Consider the following 25,123-nt stretch of genomic DNA (forward strand, 5'->3'; position numbering starts at 1 on the left):
CCATTTTATACCGCCCTGATTCTAAGGTTTTAGTATGAACACCTTTCTTGTGTACGTTTCACATCTGCCCTTCCAGTAATTTCTGTCTAGCGCCAATGTGTGAGGATATAAATGCCTCGGTGTTTTTGTTGCTGAAAAAGTGTTAAGGACGTTTTTGATCAATATATGCTGCTCAGAAATAATATTCATCTAAAGAACTGCAGTTTACTTTAAGCAGAGGACATGTCTGGTTTATGGTGTATTAGATTTGTTGAATTGTCTGTTTTTATAAAAGAATTCAATCCGACCTACATTAAAATTAAATAATAGGAAAAAATGATGATAATTTGCATTTTGATGCATAACGAGATGGAGTAATCTAGCCTTTAGGAAATATCATATAGTTTTGGAGGGATTTTAAATTTATTTCATAGTTTAGAAATTTTTGAATAAGTGGTTTGCAAAAGCCCGAAACCACTTGTGAATTTTGTATTCTTCCAACTTTATGACCTTTTTTTTTTTCTTTTGTTGACCCAATAGATTTGTCTGTATACCACATTATAAGGGATACATTTGGCTATTAGAATTAACTTTTTTAAGATCACTTGTTTATAATTTTTTCAATTTTGGTGATACTGCAACATAACTACTATAAATTTTACAGATAATGCTTCAAAACTGGATTGAAATTGTCCAATCAGCTTGCATTATTTCTGACCAATCAGGAAGCTGCTTTCATCAGCTAGTCACAATCCAGACATCTAGGTAACTGAGCAGCTATAAAAAGCGCAGGCCTCAAACCACTTTCTGCCTCAAACCATGAACAAGACTCGGAACCTGACATTGGAGGATCTTGTTTGTGTGTCAGTGATGAGCGAGGAAGGATTTTCGTGCTGCCAAATCACCAGCAAAGTTGGCTTAAGTCACAGCATAGTAGTAAAGATTATACAGAAGAAGAAAGTGACGGGTGATAGATGAGCCTCATTCTGGTCATCCACATGCATCAACATCACGCCAAGACTGTGCACTTGATGCATTTCATTGACTAATTGCAAGTTGACCTCACCTGAGCTACTGCATGAGTGGTCAGACAAGTGTCATGTCAATGTCAGCTCATCAACAGTTTTCAATGGTGCCTACGGTTTAGTCTGCAGGGCTGCAAAGCATGCAACTGACACCCAAAGGTGCAACCAGATCGAATGGGCATGGAAGCACTCAAGCTGGACATGTGAAATGTGAGAAAAGATGCTTTTTTGCAAAGAATACACTTCTTCTCACTCGCACCCACTTGAAGACATTTCCTAGAAAGGAGTTCAAGCCTGAGTGCCTCAACCTCACTGTGAAACATCCTTTGAAGGTCAAGTTCTAGAGCTGCATGGATGCCAGTTATGTTAGACATCTCATCGATGAAATGGTCAACAGGACCCAAGTACATCACAATACTGCAAAAGTGCATGGTGCCATCTTCTCAGCAGCTGTTTTCAGGCCAGTTCATGTTCTAAGATAATGCACCTTGCTATTGCTCCAAACAGGATCAACTGGAAGTGTCTAACAACGAGTCAAATCAATTAGCCTGCCCAATCTCTGGATCGGAATCTGATCAAGAATTTATGGCACATGTTGACCTGGGGGATATTCAAGAGACATCCAATCTCAAAACATGGGTAAATCGAGTCATTCTTTGCAGCCTGGAACCACATTGTCACCCATGACAATGGGTCTCTCAACTTGGCCAATGCCGACACGATGCAGACAGGTGATCAAGAACAGATTGTGATTCATCAAATACTGAACCATCATTGACACACCAAATGGTCTTTTTCAAGGCCACCAACATGAATATGAAGGATAGATGAAGCTCATGTGTACTTTTATGGCCAGCAAAATACATCACTTAATTTAGGCAGAAAAACGATTTAACATGGGAACTTTAATTAACAAATTCAAGAAATTAAAGACCAAACTAGAATAAAATGTTCCTAATAGCCAAATGTATCCCTTATAATGTGATGCACAGACAATCTACTGAGTCAACAAAGAAATTAAAATAAAAGGTCAAATAAACCAAAATTCACAAGTGGTTCCAAACTTTTGCACACCACTGTAAATGAACATTCAAAAAAGAAGAGTAACATGAAATAATTGGGATATACATAGACTGAAAAATTTTGGTTTTTATTTTTTATGCTTTTCAGAATTTGTTTCATCTATTTTGATTTTAATTTAAAAAATTTGTAATGTATTAGCCTTTTTTTTAATGTTACTAATTGACTTAGGGCTCCCTTTATCAACTTTTATGTAGAACTTTTTATCGTGGGCCGGTGAGGTAAATGCTCCAATTCTCATTGAATTCCTATTAGTGTCGGCATTTACCTCACCGGCCCACGGTAAATAGCTCTACTGCGGTTTGATAAAAGCTGACATTGTGTGCCAATTTTTTTTTTTTTTTTCTTCAATCATTGACAAGCAGGATTGAGTCGGGCACACAAACACTTGATGCTGGCACAGAACTGTTCATCTAGAGCTTAGAAGTTAGAAAGTTTTTAAGAATGTGTTTCCCTACTTTCTGCAAGAATTGGTCTCCTTCACCTCAGTTTTTATTCTGTCCTGCTGAATGAACGCATGACATATCTCCAAGCTAGTTGAATTTTTCATCCCATGCACTTCTGAGAGTTTTAGTTCTAAAGCTGTAAACAGAAATCAAGGAGGTGGTTCTTGCTGGAAAGGCTGCTCATGCTTGGAGAGTTACAACATTCAGACAAGGCAATGCAACAAAATGACCAGGTGTTCCTCAAGTGGCCCCGAGATCACTGAACATTACTGTTTGTGACTTTTTTTCCTTTAGGGGTACGTGAAAGACAGAGTGTAGGTACCTCCACTACCCAGAACTATGGATGATCTGCAGGAATGCATCACTGAAGCTATAAACGCGATCATAAGAACATAATAGCCTTACTGGGTCAGACCAATGGTCCATCAAGCCCAGTAGCCTGTTCTCACGGTGGCCAATCCAGGTCACTATTACCTGGCCAAAACCCAAGGTGTAGCAATATTCTATGCTACTGATACAGGGCAAGCAGTGGTTTCCTCCTTGCCTTTCTCAATAACAGACCATGGACTTTTCCTCCAGGAACTTGTCCAAACCTTTCTTAAAACCAGCTGCGCTATCCGCTTTTACCACATCCTCTTGCAATGCGTTCCAGAGCTTAACTATTCTCTGAGTGAAAAAAATTTCTTCCTATTGGTTTTAAAAGTATTTCTGTGTAAGCTCATCAAGTGTCCCCTAGTCTTTGTAATTTTTGATGGAGCAAAAAATCGATCCACTTGTACCTGTTCTACTCCACTCAGGATTTTCTAGACTTCAATCATATCTCCCCTCAGCCGTCTCTTTTCCAAGCTGAAGAACCCTAACCGTTTTAGTCTTTCCTCATACGAGAGGAGTTCCATACCCTTTCCCATCTTGGTTGCTCGGAGAGTCTGGTCCGAGCTTGATTATTGCATCATTGTTTGCCGAGGAACAGGTGGAGTGCACATCAAGTGTATGTAATCAACAGATACTATATGAAATTTTATGAGTTGTTGAAACTAGCCTCAAAGGTGAAAGAATATTCCAATAAATTTGGGTTTTGTAACCATTTAAAATCAAGGAGTGTTTTTGTGGGCACCCTGTGTGTGTCAATTGGAGGGGTGCCACTAGGATCTGACATGGGACCGTGTTTCAGCAATTTAAGGCTTGTATCGAGTCCTAGTGGCACTGCTCTGATTGTGACCTCAATAAATATATATTCCTCCACCCCCTCTTTGCTTTGCTTGTATCCGTGGAGAATTCTTCCAGTTCCTTTTGCCTTATTAAATGACATCGCCAATATGTGTGCCTTTACCAATCCTATCAGCGGAAAACACTTACAGGCGAGCAAATTTGTGTGTGGGGTTTTTATTTTTATTTTTTTAAAGCGAAGGGGATAACGGTACATATAGAGGTTTGCCTTACAGGACATTAAGCAAACAGGGTATGGACGTTTTAGGTTAGGTAGGGAACACTTACAGGTCATGGACCTGGGGGGGCCGACGCAGGAGCGGATTGGCAGGCACGATGGACCCCTGGTCTTACCCGGCAGAGGCAATTCTTATGTTCTTATGTTACATTAGTTATTTAAATGTGTGGTAATAAATGTACATTCCTATGAAACAAAATTTTCTTCATCGGGTAGTCCATTGTGGTAAAACACACTTTTGTTCTTTTCACAGTCCAGAATTGGAAGGAGCAACATAACTTAGACTTTTTAGGAATCCCTACATATTGGGGATCAGGTTTGGCTGTCTACAATGGAAAAAGGTAAAAAAAAAAATTTGTCTAATACTACTTTTGCATCAAATTGTTCTTTTAATACAGTGAAGGCAGGCTGGCTACCAAAACCAAGGCTTCTACTTACTGTTGTAGATTTATAGCTATGGTGAACTAAAGTGCACTTTTAGATTACAATTACAACACACTAAAACTGTTAATGCATGTTATTAGTAAATAGAAAAGTTGACTAACTCTGCTCCTACTACTTATCATTTCTGTAGCATTAGCACTTAATCTGTAGTAATAAGAAATATCTTTGGGGGCCATTAAATGCACTAAACAGCAGATGACCATTGTAACTATTACTTGCTGACATGACGGCGCATATTAATTCACCTACCAATTCCGTAAGTCTGTTTATGGGGAGAGAGGTCAGGAGCTGTTCATTCACTTACCACGTGCTGTCTTGTTGCACATACCACCTTCTTGTATAGTGGTAGGCCCACTCTAAAACATAGATAAATCATTGCCACCATGAAATACCTTGCTTTAATTTACTTTCTTTACTTAAAGAATGGTAGCTTTTTTTGGTGTCAGGTCAAAACCGCGGAAGACAAAGGCGCGCGGGGACAACTGAGCGCAGCGCGGAGGTGTGCGCCGAAGCAAATAACTGATTTTAGGGGCTCCCACATTTTACTGAAAACTTCACTTTTTCCCTAAAAACAGGGAAAAAGTTAAGTTTACAGTATAATGAGGGGGGTTACAACCCCCCAAACCACCCACAACGCTGCCGCGATCTGTATTAAGTAAAGTGGGGGGGCTCCCCAACAAAAACCCCCGTCGGAGCCCCTAAAAACTGTCATTTTCTTCAGCGCGCACCTCCGTCTTGCGCTCAGTTGTCGGCGCGCGCCTTTGTCTTCCGCGGTTTTGTCTATGAACCCTTTTTTTAACAGCCCCTGCTAACTTAACCCACTGTCTCTCTTTGTGTGTGTGTTTAGCTTGTCATAGTTTTAATCTTAATGGATTTTTATCCCTTTTTTTTTTTCTACATCACTCCAAGCTTTGGAGCTGGGGCAATAAGTTAAATACATTAAATCATTTGGTGCCCAGTGTTTGAGAGCTAGTTACAAATGTTCACTACTACTTTAGTGATTATGTCCTTTTTCATGGAACTGATCTTGCCTTAATGTGCACTAACATAGTAATTCATGTTAGTAATTTTAGTTGTTAATTATTGATGCTTAATATTTTAGTGCACAATTTCTCATTTGGAGTGTTGCTAATTTTAACAAATTGAACAATGTCAGTAGTTGGACTAGGCCTTGTGGTTTTTCATGAACTTTGCAGAAAGTGGCGTTGCAGCAGGGGTAGACAGCTCTAGACCTTGAGAGCACTAAACGTCTTGTGTCTGCAGGCTATTACTAATGAATAAACAGACTTAAAGATCTCCATCTGTAAACTTTGGAGGAAAGGGGAGATATGATAGACGTTCAAATGCCTACGTAATATAAATGCGCATGAGTTGAGTCTTTCATTTGAAAGGAAACTGCAATGAGAGGGCATAGGATGAAGTTAAGAGGCGATAGGCTCCGGAATAATCTAAGGAAATACTTTTTTACAGAAAGGGTGTTAGATGCATGGAACAGTCTCCCAGAAAAGGTGTCTGAATTCAAAAGGGTCTGGAATAGGCACATGGGATCTCTCAGAGAGAGAAAGATATAATGGTTACTGTGGCCTTTATCTGCCATCCATATTTCTCTGTTTCTATGTGTAAATCTTTTTCATGTATATTAGGGATATTTCGGTAGTCCAATAGTCTTTAAAATGTAGTCCTTGGTATTCTTTGAGCGCTTTCTGTAAACATGACAAAATTTGTTGATGAGTTCATCATGCAGCGTTTGCACAGTGAAATGCCCATTTGTACTACTGATAAATTTTTGCATCAATATTTATAATGGCCAGTTTTGAGTCTAATCTTTTTTTCATTGTATGACAACACTTCAAATGCTGGCACCTTGACTTCTTGTTTGAAAACTTGGCTTTTGTTTTCACAGGTACAGATTCATGGTGATGGATAGAATGGATAACAACCTCAACCAAGAACACCCCGACGGCAAATTTCCAAGGGAGACGGTTAAGAATCTAGGCATTCAAATAGTAAGTATGAAAAATGGTTTGAGCAATAATGTGTACCGAAGTCAGCAATTTACTGTCAGCAAGTACACTTTCCCCCTCCGTATTCGTGGTTTCGTTGTTCACGGTTTCAGTTATTCGCGGTTTTTTGTGTGTAGGCTCCACCCCCAAATTTACATCACAGGAAGTCGCTGCTCCCAGCGATGCATAGAGAAAATCGATCCTCCCAGTGATGCACAGAAAGAATCGATCCTCTCAGTGTTGTACAGAGAAAATTGTGTCACTTTCTTCACAGGAACAGGTAAGGTTATTTGCAGTTTTGTGTCTTTATTGAGGCTTTTTACAGAAAAACCGCAAATAACATATGTAAAGTTATTTGCGGTTTTTCTGTATTTGCAGCCATGATGATCCCCTATCTCCGTGAATACGGAGGGGGAAGTGTACGCTAACTCAGGGAATGACTGTGCATTTTCAATATGAATCCGAAGTCTGATTGCAAATGTTTGGCTGAAAACTTCTACAATGTTATTTCCAGACTGTGCATTTTCAATATGAATCCGAAGTCTGATTGCAAATGTTTGGCTGAAAACTTCTACAATGTTATTTCCAGATGTGCTCAGTATATACAAATTAGTCCCACTAGCTATTTTTTTAAAAAAATCTATTCCTTCAAGTCTCTTTTCCACCCTTTTGTTATGTTCCCTCCCTCATCCTAAATTTATATGATGTATCCTTTTTCGTTTTTCCTTTTGTAGCCAATATTGCTCTATAGTACCTCATTATTGTTTGTTCCCCTTTTATTATAACCTTTGAAACATTGTGCAAATGTTTTTCATTTTATGTAAACCGCCTAGGCATTTAGGCAGTATATCAAATGCAATAAACTTAAACTTTGAACTTAGGTACCATAAAAGAAAATAAAAAAAACCCCAAAACATCCTAGAGAAAACGGCACAAAAACAAAGCCATAGGGATGCCTTTGTGGTACCATTCCTAGTAAACTGGCCACACGGACATGGGCATTCCATGTCAAGTGGACCAGGAGCCCAGGCTCGACCCCCCTTGAAATCCAACCAAATTTTACAGGGGTGTTATCTATGGTCTCAAATGAAACTCTGCAAAAGTTTTTGGATCTATCTCAATTTGGTCAGGAGCTAGTGATGGTTAACCAAAAGCAATTGATCCACTCCAATGCTTCGTGTGACTTAAAACGCCAACTTTGCGTAAGTACTGCGGCAGAAGGAAACTACCTAGGAGTCTGAAATTTTGCAGTTTGGTACAACACCTTGGGGCAAGTTTCTGTGCCAAATTTGAAATCTTTTGTGAACATGCTTCCATTTCTACAGGTCAGCAAAGTAGGCAAAAAAATTTATGAATGAAAATTTTTGGCACGGTTTGACTCCTTACTGCTGCTGATAGGTAAATCAGCTGAGGGTACAACTTTACCAGCAGACATGTACCATGAGATACTTCCAAGATTTGCAATATGAGCTCTACAGTCAAGTGAAGCTGAAGATATGACCATCCAAAAAATATGGCTTTATGCATTTATGCAAATTTTCACTTTTTTTCAGATTCATATGGTGTTATAAGGTCATGATGAATCTTAAAGCCAGATTTGTTCATACAGCTACTGTGCTGTGATAGTTGCAAGTCAGAACATGTTCAGAAAAGCTGCATATATCAGATATACTACTACAGCTATGTGTACATTCTTGTGAATCACATGATTATGCGTTTGGGCTCGCCCGGTCAGTAGAGTGGGCAGACCTGATGGGCTATGGCCCTTATCTGCCGTCATCTTCTATGTTTCTAGTTTGCGCAAGCCAATGCATGTTTTGACTGTCATCTTGCAAAAGTGCACAGTAAGTTTGTCAAATGCTGAGCATAGTACAAGACGAGTACTTGTGGCTGGCAAAGCTTGGTTATGAGTTTTCAGATCAATATAGTTCCACTGCACATTCATAATGAAGTGCCAATGACCCTTCAACATAACAATGTTTACGCAAGCAAGTAATGCTTATATTTAAACCATCAATTCTCATCAAAGAAAGGTCGGGCCCAAGATGAAACAGGATAGCTTCTATAGCAAAAAACATGCTCTTTCAAATGATATTAAAAAAAAACCACAACCCCCCCCATACACATTAGAGATATTTGAATCTGAAAAAACTGTGAAAATTTGCATAAATGCATAAAGCCATATTTTTTGGATGGTCATATCTTCAGCTTCACTTGACTGTAAAAGCTCATATTGCAAATCTTGGAAGTACCTCATGGTACTTGTCTGCTGATAAAGTTGTACCCTCCGCTGACTTACCTACCAGCAGCAGTATGGAGCCAAACTGTGCCAAAAATTTTCATTTGTGAATTTTTTTTGCCTACTTTGCTGACCTGTAGAAATGGAAGCATGTTCGCAAAAGAAACTTGCCCCAAGGTGTTGTACCAAACTGCAAAATTTCAGACTCCTAGGTAGCTTCCTTCTGCCGCAGTGCTTAAGCAAAGTTGACGTTTTAGGTCACATGAGGCATTGGAGTGGATCGGTTGCTTTTGTTCATCCACCCCTAGCTCCTGACCAAATTGAGATCCAAAAATTTTTGCATAGTTTCATTTGAAACCCTAGACAACACCCCTGTAAAATTTGGTTGGATTTCAAGGGGGTCGAGCGTGGGCGGTTTTCAGTATTGGTCCACTTGACATGGAATGACCCACATCCCAGTAGAGCAAGTGATCAGTGCAGTGGACTCGCATAAAGGACCCAGATACAAATTCTGTCGTAACACCTTTCTTTTGCATTTTGAGCCCTGTAGAAACACCTAAAATTGTGTATTGTTTGTTGAAAGCTTCTAAACGGCTACTAATGGCTGGGGAATCAATTCAGAGTGGTTTATATGAGTTTCTGTAAAGGTATTACATAGTGAGCTTAAAATCTTACTGTACACCACTACAAAAGCCCTCAGGAATGCAGGGGTATCCTTTTTAGTATAGTTGGTATTGTGTGAGTTTTTGGAAGGCTCACAATTTCCACCACAAGTGTGCTAGTTAGAGTGGGATATAAACCTGGGTCTAGAAAATGACACGGCGAGAAAATTCATCACCGTTCTCGTCCCCGCGGATAACTGAGAAACGATCCCATATCATTCTTTAGTGTCTATCTCAACCTCAATCTTTCTACACCAGCATTCTTCAATGCAAGACTTGAGGGTCAGTAGTTGTGCCCATTCATACTCTCTCTTTAAAGAATGAAATGGTTTCCTGCAGTTATCTACGGGAATGTTAATTAATTTTGTCACTGTGTGATTCTCTACTTGGGTCCCTATCTGCACAGTCCACTGCACTGACTGTTCTACTCCTGGGACCAGCTTGCTTCTCTAGTAGGAACGGCCACAATACATGAAGCTGTCACAGAGCCTGGAATGTACTAACACTGTCGCATCTTTGGAGTTTGGGAGAGGGTCAGTGACCACTGGAGGGATTAAGGGAAGATCATGTCTTAAGCCTTCTGGTGGTTATCTAGTCAGTTAGGGCACCTTTTATTACTCTGGTCATGATTGAAACGTGTAGGTGTAAAAAAAAAAAAAAATCTCAATTTTTACTCCTAGAATGTTTTGATCCTGTTCCATTTATCCCTGAAGAAGCCCACTTTCTGGTCCTGCCCAAACCCTGCCCCCAAGAGACCTCCTAGTGTTTTAGATGAACTGCGGAGACAAATGTCTCGAATCAGAGTTTTGAAAATTGTGACTTGGATGTTTTCCTGTGAAAACCATCAATCTGCCACTTTGTGCTGCTTTGGGGATGTTTTTCTCTTTTGAAAATAAACTCCATAGGCTGATAGCCTAAGTAGAGCTCAGTCTTAGGGCTCCTTTTACAAAGCTGCGATAGCGGTTTTAGCGCACGTGCTAGACACTAACGCCAGCATTGAGCGGGGCAATTCTGCGTGCGCTAAAAACACTGTCGTAGCTTTGTAAAAGGAGTCCTTAGTGTTCACAGCTATAAATTCTAAGTGTAATTACTAATAACCTATTAGCAAGCTTGCTTGCTTTTTTTTTTTTCTTATTATGTTGTTAACTCTTTATCACCCATTGCAGCCTAGTCAAAAAGCATTTAAAATAAACTGGCTTACAAGGCACTTTAGAGGTGCAGTTCTGCCTTTTTAATATTTTTCAAAATATTTTTGCTGTGAAAGAATACAATGCTCTGTACATAATAAAATTTGAGCCTTAAAGCCATAATCTGTTAATTAAAATGCAAAATTAAATAAAATCATATTGAGGAGGTAACATTTATAAAGGAGTTTTTAAATCTATATCACAGTAGTTGGCATGTAAAAGGACTGATGAAAAAGGCCTAACACAAAAGCACAGGTGGTATAATCAGGCAGGTACTTCTACATGACGTTGTGCAGAGCGCAGGTGGGATGGCAATTTATATGCTTGCTTTATGCATTAACATTTGTACCTCTTTCCAAGCGAGCATAAATGTCAGCAACCTCAATCTAGGCACTATTTCTTTGGGATTTCTGGTGCTTTTTATTTTTAAAAAAATGTATGTTGGTTTATAAAATAAGTTGCAAAGAGACCCTTTTCTCTCTTCACACACAGGCCCCATTTTAAACCATTACCCTTGGAATATGCATTTCCAGAAAGGGAAAAAAAAAGGGTACAGTGCTTTCTCAGAGGCATCCTGTTTGATTATTCAACTGCCAAAAAAGATGACATTGTATTTGGCTCTCTGCTTATTGTAAATGAATATGCAAGGGAACACAAGACATTTTATCATGCATTTATTTCACCCTAAAATATGATGATACAGCATTTTCTTATGCTGTATGTATGGATGTTTGAGCTTGTCATCCACCCCAGGGCCAGCATTAGCCGTAGGCAGAATATCAAATAGGAATGAATAAATGCTTAATCTTTCTCAGTATAATTGAAAATCAAATTATCTTCCTATTTATTTCAGATCTTTCAAATGTTATTTATGCAGGCATCATTTCAGGTGAAGTGTCAAGCTCCAGTTTTCAAGAGCAAACAGCTGTTGTTTTGGGGGATTATAAGTAAAATATGATGATCAAACAATAAACTAGGTCGATTTGATATCAGTAAAACTAATTTATACTCATTCTTGCCAGATTTCAACTACCATGGTAAATGGGTTAAGTGCTAGTATGTAACAATCGTATACGTTGCCGTATTGAAGATACATATAAGGGGTAATTTTATGAAAGCTGCTTCCTGTGTATATGCGAGTATACTGTACACTCTAAAATGCTGTTTATAAAATTTCTCCCTTGTACAACTACGTGCGATGCACAAAAATACATCTGTTCTTGTAGACTCAGGTGTCAGCATGTTCAATGTCTGGGCAGAGTCGCAATTTGTGTGTACTTCAGATTGTGTATAATTTGCATGCACAATCTTTTGTCATCTTTCAGCATAAGTAAAGATCTTAATAGCTGTGATCTTGGCTGCTTTTGTAGGGCAATTTTTATAAAGATGCACAGATGCCTTATTGCTCCCCAACCTAGGTGACCTGTTTAAAAAAACAAAAATGCATTCCGCCTGTGGTCCCTGTGCTGACACCAGCCATTTAGTTTAGGCATGCTAGAGCTTACCTGGATAGCTATTGAATATTGATACTATCTGGATAAACTTTAAAGTGCCCTTGATTGTCCTTTTTTCATACATATAATATCAGGCCACATAGGAGGGAAGTTAATCAATGGACTGTAAAAGGAGGGCTTTTACTTCATCTTTATTTACTTTGGGAATTTTCCAACCTGCAGTACCTGACTCCCATGCTAAAGGACTAACGCTGCTTGCGAGCCACCTCGGTAGAATTGGCCACCAAGCAACAGCTTGATGTTTCAAGGTTATCTCTTACAGGGGCCGACAACTTGAAGAAACTGTAGCCTCTCGATGCCCCACTTAAGAGAGCCCCTGATTTAGCCCCCCTCCCTAACCCAGTAGTGTACTGCAACCAGCCCACCCTTCCCCTCGCCTGTACCTTAAAAATTCCCTGAGATCTAGTGGACAAGCAGAAGTGATCCCAGCTCGGATCCAAAACACTGTTGTTCATTAGCAGTAGTCTTGCAGTACTACCACTAGGGGTCATGTTTCTATATAAAGGCTTTTTTGCTGTTACAGTATATGGAAATATGATCACTAATTGTAATAATATAAGACTTACTAACTGGGGTTGCCAGTATCATTTTGTATCTTGATGAGAACATGAGCAACTGGGAATGGCTCCTGCTTGTCCATTGGACCCCAAGGGAATTTTTAAGGTACAGGTATGGTGGGGTGAGGGGCGAATTTGAATATTCAAAATTTGCCCATACATTTGTTCCTTAGCCAAGCTATACCCCTGGAAACACCCACATCTAGGACCTGCGTGACTAAAGCTTTCTTTCCTATTTTGTGTTTCTGGGAACAAAAGGCTATTACACAGGACTGCATGTGCGACTGGCCCTGTCATTAGGTGACTTACACATCCTTTTAGGAAGGTAGAATTTGAGGAATGGCAGCACAGCTCCAGAACTGGAGAGCATTACCCCCTTCGGGGCTTGCCCCCCCATATTACCTCCAGCTTAATTCAGGCCCAAAGCTATGAGCACTGTTTGGGACCTCCAAGTGCAAGCCCACATTCAAGTGCTGTTGTATGCCTCCTCCCTTTAACACAGGCTTCTGTTGGAGAGGGGAGATAAAACAACACTGCAGTGCTGGAATATGGGAGCACTGGCCTATACTTGAAAGGCTTGCACAGCATGCAGTACTTTTTCATAACTTTGGGCCTAGATCAGAAAGAGGTATTGGTAGTAGGAGGCTCGAAATGGGAGGGGAGGTGAGATGCTGGTCATTTGGAGAGGGGGTTAGGAGGAGGGGAGGAATGAAAAGAGGGGGGGGGAGTTGAGATTCCGGCCACTGGGGTGGGCATCAGAAATCCTTCAGTCAGCCCTGCCTGCATGTGGGGCATTTTAAAAATCTTTATCTATCTGGCAAGATCCTTTTGGAACAAACCAAAGGAAATTGACCCCAGAAAATTCACCGGAAAAGAGTCTAAAAGAAACCAAGAAAACACTGTGGAATGACGATGATCCTGAGATGGACTTTAATAAATGAATCAAAGGTCCAAATATACAATGAAAATCCAGGTTCCAAATGTACAGTAAAATAAATCCACATACAAATCAAAAGGACTTAGTCCGCTAGTGGTGCAGGACCCAACACTGTCCGTTTTTCAACATAATGTCTTCTTCAGGGGCCCCTAAGAGTCCTATGATGATGAATACGTGGAAAAATCTAAAATGTGGAGAGATGAGCGCTGCTGGAAACCAAAAGATGCTGGGAACTGATATGTGGACAGTGATAAGGAAAAAGCAAACGTGCTAAACAAATACTTCTGTTCTGTGTTCACAGAAGAAAATCCTGGAGAAGGACCAAGATTGTCTGGCAAAGTAACACGCGAAAATGGAATAGATTCTGTGCCATTCACAGAGGAGAGTGTTTATGAGCAACTTGAAAAACTGAAGGTGGACAAAGCGATGGGATCAGACGGGATCCATCCCAGGATACTGAGGGAGCTCAGAGAGGTTCTGGCGGGTCCTATTAAAGACTTGTTCAACAAATCTCTGGAGACAGGAGTGGTTCCCGGGGATTGGAGGAGAGCGGATGTGGTCCCTATTCACAAAAGTGGTCACAGGAATGAAGCGGGAAACTACAGGCCGGTGAGCCTCACTTCGATTGTTGGAAAAATAATGGAAGTGTTTCTGAAAGAAAGGATAGTGTACTTCCTTGTATATAATGGGTTACAGGATCCAAGGCAACATGGCTTTACAAAAGGTAAATCGTGCCAAACGAACCTGATTGAATTTTTTGATTGGGTGACCAGAGAGCTGGATCGAGGACATATGCTAGATGTAATTTACTTAGATTTCAGCAAAGCCTTCGATACGGTTCCTCATAGAAGGCTCTTGAACAAACTTGAAGGGCTGAAGTTAGGATCCAAAGTGGTGAACTGGGCTAGTAACTGGCTGTCAGACAGACGCCAGAGGGTGGTGGTTAATGGAAGTCGCTTGGAGGAAGGAAAGGTGAGTAGTGGAGTCCCTCAGGGTTCGGTGCTGGGGCCGATCCTGTTCAATATGTTTGTAAGTGACATTGCTGAAGGGTTAGAAGGAAAAGTGTGCCTTTTTTGCAACTGATGCCAAGATTTGTAATAGAGTAGACACCGAAGAGGGAGTGGAAAATATGAAAAGGATCTGCAAAAGTTAGAGGAATGGTCTAATGCAGGGGTGTCCAACCCGCGGCCCATGGCCCGCATGTGGCCCCAAGAAGTATTTTGTGCGGTCCCGCTCAAACTCAAGGGTGATGCGATGTTTTCTGTCTTGCTGGCGCCCTCCTCTATCTTCCTGCAGCCTATGTGCCTCTTGCGGCTGACCCAGAAGTGTTCCCTCTGAGGTCGCGACGTCGGAGGGAATGCTTCCAGATCAGCCACAGGAGGTGCATGGAAGCCGCTGCCCGCGGCTTTCAGCGAACGCTGCAGGAAGATGGAGGAGGGCGCTGGCAAGACAGAAAACACCGCATCTCCGAGGCACCTGGCAAGATGGTAAACACCCTCGAGCGTGAGCGGGGCCACATGCATCTTGCAGAGTGATGGTTTCTAGTGGTTTCTAATCTCGAAGGGCGGCGCGGAGTTCATTCATTCTCCCCACCACCTTCCCTCCCTCCTCTCCTTCTGTACAGCTCATAGATTTGAGGGAACTTCAGGGACTAACCCCTCACTTCTCCAGTCTCATAATGATCCAAGCTAGTCCCCTGTGCTAAAATAATCTTTAAAATCAACGGGCTTAGGAACTGGGAGTTACAGACACCAGCAGCAGTAGCCCATTAGGAGAAGGCAGAGAGGCTGGGGGCAGCAGTGAAGGAAACAGAATGAATGGAAAGATAGAGGGGAGCATGAGCCATAAGATGGAAGAATGGAGGGGGTGAAGGAAAGGGATGCAGAGGTGAGGAAGATAATAGAAATGGAGAATTGGGTGTCTGAGAGAGGGAAAGAGATGGTGCAATTGGGGAGAGAGAAGGGGGAGAACATACTGGGCCGAGGAAGCCGCCTGGACTTTTTTTTTTTTTTTAAGTACAGAGGGGAGGGTATTAAAAGAAGTGCTAGATTGGATGTGGGGAGAGAGCTTATAGGGCCAGAAACAGATGACAGAGAGGTGATGGCCAGAAACAGGCAGAGAGATGGTGGGCAATAGTCTGAAGGGAGAAAAGTTGGACCTGGGGTGGTGTGGAGGAAGAGGGAAAGAGATACTTGAAGGGAGATCTGTTGGGAAGAGAAAGGGAGAAATGGTGGATCTGGGTAAGTCAGGCAGGCTGGGAGAGAGAAGGGATGGGAGCAGTTGGAAAGAGAAAGGGAGAGAAGTTGGATTTGGGGATGAAAAGGAGGGAGGGAGAAATGTTATGCCTGTGGATGGAAGGCAGAGAGATGCAGCATCTCTTTTCCCCCTCCCCCCTCTATTTCATTGTTCAGCATCAAGGGGGGGAGGGAAGTAGAAAAACAGAAAAGAGAGGGAGCAAAATGTTGGACCATGGGGATAGAGGAACAGAGAGGGCATAGGAGGGCAGGAGGGAAGAGAGCTGGGATAAGAAGATGCTAGGAGATGGAAAGAAAAGGACAGGGAATTATAGCCTAACCAGAGGAGAGATGGAGGGGGATTCTTAAAGTGGTGAGCCAGATGGATGAGGTCAAAAGGGAGATGACAAGATGAGTGACAGAGCAGTGAGTACAGTGGTAGAAATGTGGTAATGGGGTGTAGATAGAAGAAAATAGGAGGCTGGGAAAGGAGTGAGATGGGAAATGGGAGAGTTAGGAACTGAGATGGAGAATTAAGAGGTAGCTGAACATTTAAAAAGAAGAAGAGTGAGAAAGAAGGCACGATTTGAGTGGACAGAGGCAAAAAAGAAAAAGTAAAGAAGGCTGAAAAGGAAAAATCAATACATTGGAGACAGGCATAAGAAGGAAATGGAACGAGAGAAGAGGAGAAAAAAAATGGACAGCAGACACTGGAAAGAGGATTACGGTAGTTGAAGACAGACAAAAATCAGAAAGAGAAACTGGGACCAAGATGATGGAAAAACAAAACATCCAGACAACAAGGTAGAAAAAAATTGTTTAATTTTGAATTTATTAACTGGAATATGTTAGCTTTGGGATAAGTGCATCACAATTATTTTTGTATTCAGTGGCGTAGTCATATACAGCTGATTTGAGGGAGGGACTGGAGCCCATAATTAGTGGATGGGCACCAGTTTCTCCCTGCCTGAGTGCTATTTATAAATACTTGAGCTAGTGGGGATTCCCAAGCCCTGCCAACTAGAGACATCTTCCTCCAGTCTTGCAACCCAAAATCTCCAATCAGCCAATGGCAATATCCTCAAGCTGCCACTGCTTTCATGCATGAATGCCAAGGGGGAGGGCAGGGAGGAGGGAAGGCAGCAGCTTTGCTGTATTGCTACCAGCTGCAGAACTTGGGAAGTTGGAGGGGGAGGAGGTGGCTGTCAGTTGGTGAGGCTTGGGGATCCCTACTAGCTACAGCAGGGGAGATATTCATTTTGAGGGAGCCTAAGCTCAAAGTGGGAGGCCCAAAAAAGCAGTAATATTTACCCTGATTAAACGATCCTCCACGTGCACTGCTAACAGCTGATTCAGCATCCCCGCTCTGATGAGGCTCGCCGTAGCTGTAATAGAAGTGAATGGGAAAACCAGGAGTGCACATCTCTGCTCATCAGAGTGGGAATGCGGAAGCCTGTGGCTGCTCCCACTGTCAGAGGTACACGTGGAAGATTACTCAGTCAGGGTAAGCATTACTGCTTTTTTGGGTTCCTCTCCACAGTGTCCCTTTAATGAAGGTTATTATTAGATACGTACATCTTCTATATTAGTGATTGCAAATTTGGGACCTGCTCAATCTTTTTTTTTTTTTGTTCATCGACTAGTGTTAGTGATTGTGCGGCCCCAGAAAATTTTTTTTCAGCCATTGCGTCCCAGGGAAACCAAAAGGTTGGACACCCCTGGTCTAATGCCTGGCAACTAAAGTTCAATGCAAAGAAATGCAGAGTAATGCATTTGGGGACTAATAATCGGAAGGAACCGTATATGCTGGGAGGTGAGAAGCTGATATGCATGGACGGGGAGAGGGAACTTGGGGTGATAGTGTCCAAAGATCTAAAGGTGAAAAAACAGTGTGACAAGGTGGTGGCTGCTGCCCCTGTACAGGTCCTTGGTAAGGCCCCACTTGGAGTATTGTATTCAGTTTTGGAGGGCCATATCTGGCGAAGGACGTAAGAAGACTTGAAGGTCCAGAGGAGGGCGACGAAAATGATAGAAGGCTTGCGCCAGAAGTCGTATGAGGAGAGACTGGAAGAAGACGCATGAGGAGAGACTGGAAGCCCTGAATATATATACCCTAGAACAGGGATCTCAGTCCCTCCTTGAGGGCCGCAATCCAGTCGGGTTTTCAGGATTTCCCCAATGAATATGCATTGAAATCAGTGCATGCACATAGATCTCATGCATATTCATTGGGGAAATCTTGAAAACTCGACTGGATTGCGGCCCTCAAGGAGGGACTTTGAGACCCCTGCCCTAGAGGAAAGGAGAGACAGGGGAGATATGATTCAGACATTCAAATACTTGAAGGGTATTAATGTAGAACAAAATCTTTTCCAGAGGAAGGAAAATGGTAAAACCAGAGGACATAATTTGAGGTTGAGGGGTGGTAGATTCAAGAGCAATATTAGGAAATTCTACTTTACGGAGAGGGTGGTGGATGCCTGGAATGCGCTCCCAAGAGAAGTGGTGGAGAGGAAAACGGTGACTGAGTTCAAAGAAGCGTGGGATGAACACAGAGGATCTAGAATCAGAAAATAATATTAAATATTGAACTAAGGTCAGTACTGGGCAGACTTGCACGGTCTGTGGCTGTGTATAGCCATTTAGAGGAGGATGGGCTGGAGAGGGCTTCAATGGCTGGGAGGGTGTAGATGGACTGGAGTAGGTTTTGACAGAGAGTTTGGCAGTTGGAACCCAAGCACAGTACCAGGTAGAGCAGGGGTGTCCAATGTCGGTCCTCGAGGGCCGCAATCCAGTCGGGTTTTCAGGATTTCCCCAATGAATATGCATGAGATCTATTTGCATGCACTGCTTTCAATGCATATTCATTGGGGAAATCCTGAAAACCCGACTGGATTGCGGCCCTCGAGGACCGACATTGGACACCCCTGAGGTAGAGCTTTGGATTCTTGCACAGAATTATCTGAGAAGGAAAAAAAAAATTGAATCAGGTTGGGCAGACTGGATGGACCATTCGGTTCTTTATCTGCCGTCATCTACTATGTTACTATGTAAAGTCCTATCTCAGGATCATCGTCATTCCACAGTGTTTTCTTGGTTTCTTTAAGATCCTTTTGGAACCAATTTTACAGTTTTTACATATAGATGTATGGTTAGCTATATACAGTAAATCTTTTTTTCAGATTTATTTGCTGAATTGAATGAAGCTTCTTTCATACACTTAGAGTATAAGGCTGTGGTGCTATTTAAATCTTGTTTTGAAAGAATTCTAGTAGTGTGGTAAGATATTTATGTTCAAATAGGCCATGTATCCCATGGGGAGTAGTTCCTATCTATCTCAATGTCATAACTTTTTCCCTAGGGCCACATCTAGAGAGAATTCTTGCTGTGCTGACTCCATTGTGTACATGCATGCCCTGAATCAGCCAAACTTACTGGACTATTAGGGTTCAGACGCTTGTACTGTGCCCTGTCTGACACCAGATTTTTATCTTCATTGGGCCTGTAGAATTTAGAGCAGTAGATGTGCATATCTAACAGTTTATTAGACTTATATTTGTGATCTGACTTTCTAAAATGTTTGGTTTTGTTTTCTCCAAGTATAGACAAATAACAATGATACTGTAATGTTCTCTATCTGTCATATAAAACAACCAATGGTTTTATGCAATGCAAATATTGTTAGAAATTCTTGAAGAGTCCTGAATCCTGATTTGATTACTGTATTTCTGTGAATCGCCACCTCGTCAACAGTTCTCAGTTAAAATTGTATCTGGAAATAGAGTACATTATAAAAGTCTTCCCAGTCATATATATATATTTTTTCACATTCTGCTCTCTTAAAAATACCGTTCAAATTGCATTAAATTATGAGTTTGTTTTGGTGACCTGTGCAACATACTTTGCTCTTTACTCCTGGGTGAAATCTGTACAAAGGAATCAAGGAAACTCTTCTATCTTGGCATCCCAAGTCCTCTAAATTTTCTTCACACTTCTACCTCTAACCCTCTGTTGTAGTTCCTTCCTATTTCTCCTACTGTAAACCGCGTCGAGCTCTAGGAACGTGGAGATGATGCGGTATACAAACCTAAGGATTAGATTAGATTAGAATTGTGCAGAAATTAATCATTTGATAGCATATTTATATCTCACTTGACCAAAATAATAATTGGTTCAGTGGATTGCAATCGCACAAAACCCATACATTAAGGCACTTAGTACAAATACTCAGATAAGTACATCCATATTCTTCCCCTAAACTAGAGGATGACACGAGGACAAAATTTTCTCTATCCCCACGGGAACTCAATTTCCTTGTCCCGTTCCTTCGAGTTTTGTCGCTGTCCCTGTCCTCACCCCATTCCTGTAAGCTCTACCGTAACTGACTAAGCCTTGAACACTTATGATTTTAAAGTGTTTGAGGCTTGTGCAGATGAGGACGGAGCTTACAGGAATGGGGCAGGGACAGGAAAAGAACTCGCGGGGACAGGACGGGAAATGAGTTCCTGTGGGGACGGGGAAAAATTTACCCCCATGTCATTAATACTCAAAAGCATTTAATCAGACTGGACAGCCTCCAGCTCAGTTAAATCGCTTGTGTCTGCCTGCCTATTGTTGTTCAGTAGCACTTAACCAGCCAGTCCTGCCAAATATTAGCACTGTCCTGTTAGTTCAAGGACAGAGCTTGGGGGGAGGGGGGAGCTGGTATTTCTTAGGGTGGTATTCAGATCACCAACCAGTTAAAAGTAAATTGATAAAGTTAAGACAACAAACAGGCTGGGCATGGCCCAGCATTGATTATCCAGACTTACTTCTGCCCACCGCTGTGTGCTGAATATTTCCTAAAAAGCAGTGTTTTCAAAGATCACCTAAATTGCATATAATCTCTGTGCAAATGTAAAGTTAAGGGAAAAGAATTCCAAAGTTTGGTGCCAATAGCCTTTTCCCAGGTTTTCAATCTAAAGGCATTGACAGAGGATACCTAAACTTTGTTGATCCTTGGTTCAGAGACTTTGTGACGGAACATGCCATACCACTCAATCTCCTATATATTTGAGATTAGGGCCTTGCAAAATTTTAAATGTAAACAGTAATAGCTTAAATTCTGAACACACCTTAATAGGGAGCCAGTGAAGTTTTCATTTTGAATCCCTAAATATCATTTATCCCAGGACAAGCAGGCAGCATATTCTTAACGCATGGGTGACGTCACCGACGGAGCCCCGGTACGGACACTTTTAACTAGAAAGTTCTAGTTGGCCGCACCGCGCATGCGCGAGTGCCTTCCCGCCCGACGGAGGAGTGCGTGGTCCCCAGTTTCTTCGTTTCCGCGGAGCGAAGAAGTCGCATGTGGTTTCAACGGCCGTTGAAAACATCCTTTTTGTCTTCCCGCTCGCGTTTTTTTCTCGTTTTTTCTCTTTTTCCCTCTTCGGGTTCTCTTTTTCTTCAAATTAAAAAAAAAAAAAAAATCTCTCGATTTTCTCGATTTTTGAAACCGGCCCCAGCGGGGCCTGTTGTCGCCATCCAGGCCTCCGGTTTTGATTTTGCGGAGGCCGTGTTTCCCTTCATGCCCCCACAACCGGGCTTTAAGAAGTGCCAGCGGTGTGCACGCCCGATCTCCCTCACTGACCCACACAATTGGCGCCTACAGTGTTTGGGTCCAGAGCATCGGGCTGGCCTTGCAAAATTTTAAATGTAAACAGTAATAGCTTAAATTCTAAACACACCTTAATAGGGAGCCAGTGAAGTTTTCATTTTGAATGCCTAAATATCATTTTTGTTGTCACATTTTGTTAAACTTGTAGATGGGACATCTGATAAACTGGTATTCCAAGCAAAAAAGTTGTAATCAAGAATTGCCAGGACTGCAAGTGTTTTACATTCAAATAAGATCTAATGTGTCAAAGTTGTTGTAATTGACCATAAATCTTTTTTTACTAGAAAATTCACCAGCTTGTCTATTAGACAGAACTCCTAATAAGACATCTAGCAGCAACTTGAGGCTCTTTTTGTTAAGCCGCAGTAGAGGTTTATACTGTGGTTCAGTGAGGTAACTGCTCAGACACTTGAAGGAATTCTATGAGAATCGGAGCAGTTACCTTGTCAGGCTGCAGTAGAAACCTCTCCTACGACTTTGTAAAACCTAGTGTTAATTTCTCAAAAAGTCTACTCTTAATTAGACAGGATTCTAGACTCTCAGAACCATCATCTTCTATCCAGAAGATTTTGATCTTCACTGAATTGTTCGAGACCTTTTTACACATGCTATCCATGATGCTGTATTTTTTCACTAATGGATGTCATTTCAGGAAAAAAAATACCACTATATCCTCAGAAATTTGCTAATTCTGAGGTCGTCCTTAAGACTAAATATAGAAATGAAATAGAACAGGTGATAATAGTGTTTGCTATGGAACACCACAGAATTTCTCCGGGCTAAAGCCAATAAGAAATGTTGATCTGGGCAAAAGCCAGTCAGAGATGTTGATCAGCTCAAGATTTTAAGCACTGCACTGATCACATCCTACCAGGACTGTGCAGTGCAGGAAAGCCACAGCACTAGCTGCATTTGAACCATAGAGAGCTGTATCATGCAACAGTGTTGGGAGAGAACTTATATGGACAGCAAAGGGCTTCAGGAAAGTAGGGGAAGAGGCAATAGTGAATAAGATGTGGAAATGGAGATTTGCTGGAGGAGATGGAGTATGGAGAAGAGAAGGTTGAGGGGATATATGATAGATGTCTTTAAAATACTGAGTGGAGTGGAACTGTTAGATGTGAATCACTTGTTTACTCTTTCCAAAAATATTAGGACTAGAGGGCATTCAGTGTAGCTATGAAGAAGTAAATTAAAAAAAAAAAGAGAAAATATTACTTTACTCATAACAGTAGCCTTACTGGGTCAGACCAATGGTTCATCAAGCCCAGTAGCCCTTTCTCATGGTGGCCAATCCAGGTCACTAGTACCTGGCCAAAAACCAAGGAGTAACAATATTCCATGCTACCGATCCAAGGCAAGCAGTGGCTTCCACCATGTCTTTCTCAATAATAGACTATGGACTTTTCCTCTAGGAAATTGTCCAAACCTTTCTTAAAACCAGCTACGCTCTCTGCTCTTACAACAACCTCTGGCAATGCATTCCAGAGCGTAACTATTCTTTGAGTGTAAAAAAATTATCATATTGCTTTTAAAAGTATTTCCCTGTAACTTCGAGTGTCCCTTAGTTTTGCAATTTTGACAAAATGAAAAATCGATCCACTTCTACCTGTTCTACTCCACTCAGGATTTTGTAGACTTCAGTCATATCTCCCCTCAGCCATCTCTTTTCCAAGCTGAAGAGCCCTAACCATTTTAGTCTTTCCTCATACGAGAGGAGTTCCATCCCCTTTATCATCTTGGTCGCTCTTCTTTGAACCTTTTCTAGCGCCACTATATCTTTCTTGAGATAGGAAACCAGAATCAAATGCAATACTCCAGATGAGGTCGCACCATGGAGCAATACAGGGGCATTATAACACTTTTAGTCTTGTTAACCATCCATTTTTAAATTATTCCTAGCATCCTGTCTCCTTTTTTGGCTGCTGCCACACATTGGGAGGAAGGTTTCATCGTATTGTCTACAACAGAGCTGTCCAATTCCAGTTCAGGTTTTCAGGATATCCAAAATAACATGCATGAGAGAGATTTGCATGCCAAGAAGGCAGTGCAGGCAAATCTCTCATTCATATTCATTGTGGATATCCTGAAAACCTGGCCTGCTAAGTAGATTTCGAGGACCAGAATTGACCAGCCCTGGTCTACGATGAAACCCAGATCCTTTTCTTGGGCGCTAAGCCCCAAGGTGGAACATAGCATCCGGTAACTGATTCAAGTTATTCTTCCTAATGTGCATCACTTTGCATTTGTCCACATTAAATTTCATTTGCCACTTGGACGTCCAATGTAATTAAACTCCTGGAATTTGTTGCAAGAATGTGGTGAAATCAGTTAGCTTCGCAGGGTTTTTTAAAGGTTTGGATAATTTCCTAAAAGAAAAGTCCATAAACAATTATGATGGACTTTGGGAAATCCACTGCTTATTTCTAGGATAAGTGGCATAAAATCGGTTATTCTTTTGGGATCTTGCCAGATACTTGTGACTTGGATTGGCCACTGGTGGAAACAGAATACTGGGCTTGATGGACCTTCAGTCTGTCCCAGTATGATAACTTTTATGTGCTTATGAATATGAATGTGGGGAAGGGCTGGGGACAGCAGAGGGGGTAGTATGTTTAGAAAGCAGTACATACTAATGCTCGAAGTCTGGGAAACAAGATACTAGTTCTTAGAAGCTGTGATGGGAGATGATGAGTTGGATATAGTGGCGATCACAAAGACATGGTTCACGTAGAACTGTGATTGGGATGTAGTTATACCAGGCTATAATCTGTTCATAAAAGACGGTAGGAAGAAAATGAGTGGGAGTAGCATTATATGTTAAAGATCATATTAAAGCCATGCAATTGCAGGGCAAAGAAGAGGCATTGTGGATCAATTTGGTGTGATATATAGGCCTCCTTCATAGATGGAAGAAGTGGACAGAGATATAGTAGACGTTCAGAATATATCTAAAAAAGGGGAAGTTTTATAAACAGGTGATTTTAACATGCCGGATGTTGATTGGGGTATTCCTATTGCAGGGTCTAATAGAAGTAGGGAGATCCACAAATTGTCTACAAGTTGGTAATGGAACCTACGCATAATGTTTATTAAAATCTTTATATACCGCATTTACAACCAAAAAGGATCAAAATGGTTTACAATATAACTCAATTCAAATTATGAAAAGAACTCCATTTCAATAGAAGAGAAAAAAAGAACATTTCTAATATATAATATCCTAATTAATAAATGAAATTAATTAATACAAATTTAAAAATTATAAAATATATAAATTATAAAAATTTATGAATTTTATCTCATCAATTTGAAAAGGCCAGTTGAAAAAAATGTGCCTTTAAATGTCTTTTGAAATTTTGAAATTCCTTCTTTCTCAATTCTACAGGCAAACTGTTGCATAATATTGGGCCTATATAATAAAATGCACAATTTCTAGTTGAGCCTTTGAAATATGAAGAATAGCTACTTTGTTATCATTCAGAGATCTTAATAAATGCCTAGGCGCATAGAATAACACCATTAGAGCATTGTTTGAGTTACAACCGTTATATTTTTCTATGTGCTAACATCAAAATCTTAAATTTGATCCTAAATTCCATTGGTAACTGGTGTAATTTTCAAATACAAAGGAGTCACATGATCACGAATATGTGTATGGCCTAACAGCTAAATTGCAGCATTTTGTACTGTTTGTAATCACTTCTAGTGCCCTG

The 25,123-nt window shown here is 41.1% G+C and overlaps 1 protein-coding gene across 5 annotated transcripts in view; it reads left to right on the plus strand.

The window, feature by feature from the left end:
- Positions 1-25,123, plus strand: part of VRK2 (VRK serine/threonine kinase 2) — a 162,901-nt gene that overhangs the window by 13,677 nt on the left and 124,101 nt on the right. For all 5 annotated transcript variants that reach the window (XM_033936306.1, XM_033936305.1, XM_033936303.1 and 2 more), the window contains 2 exons: positions 4,228-4,315; positions 6,322-6,424. In XM_033936306.1, coding sequence (XP_033792197.1) covers positions 4,228-4,315; positions 6,322-6,424 — 191 coding nt within the window. The remainder of the gene's footprint in view (positions 1-4,227; positions 4,316-6,321; positions 6,425-25,123) is intronic.

The sequence above is a fragment of the Geotrypetes seraphini genome, chromosome 3 (genome assembly GCF_902459505.1).
Source record: "Geotrypetes seraphini chromosome 3, aGeoSer1.1, whole genome shotgun sequence".
Lineage (NCBI taxonomy): Eukaryota > Metazoa > Chordata > Amphibia > Gymnophiona > Dermophiidae > Geotrypetes > Geotrypetes seraphini.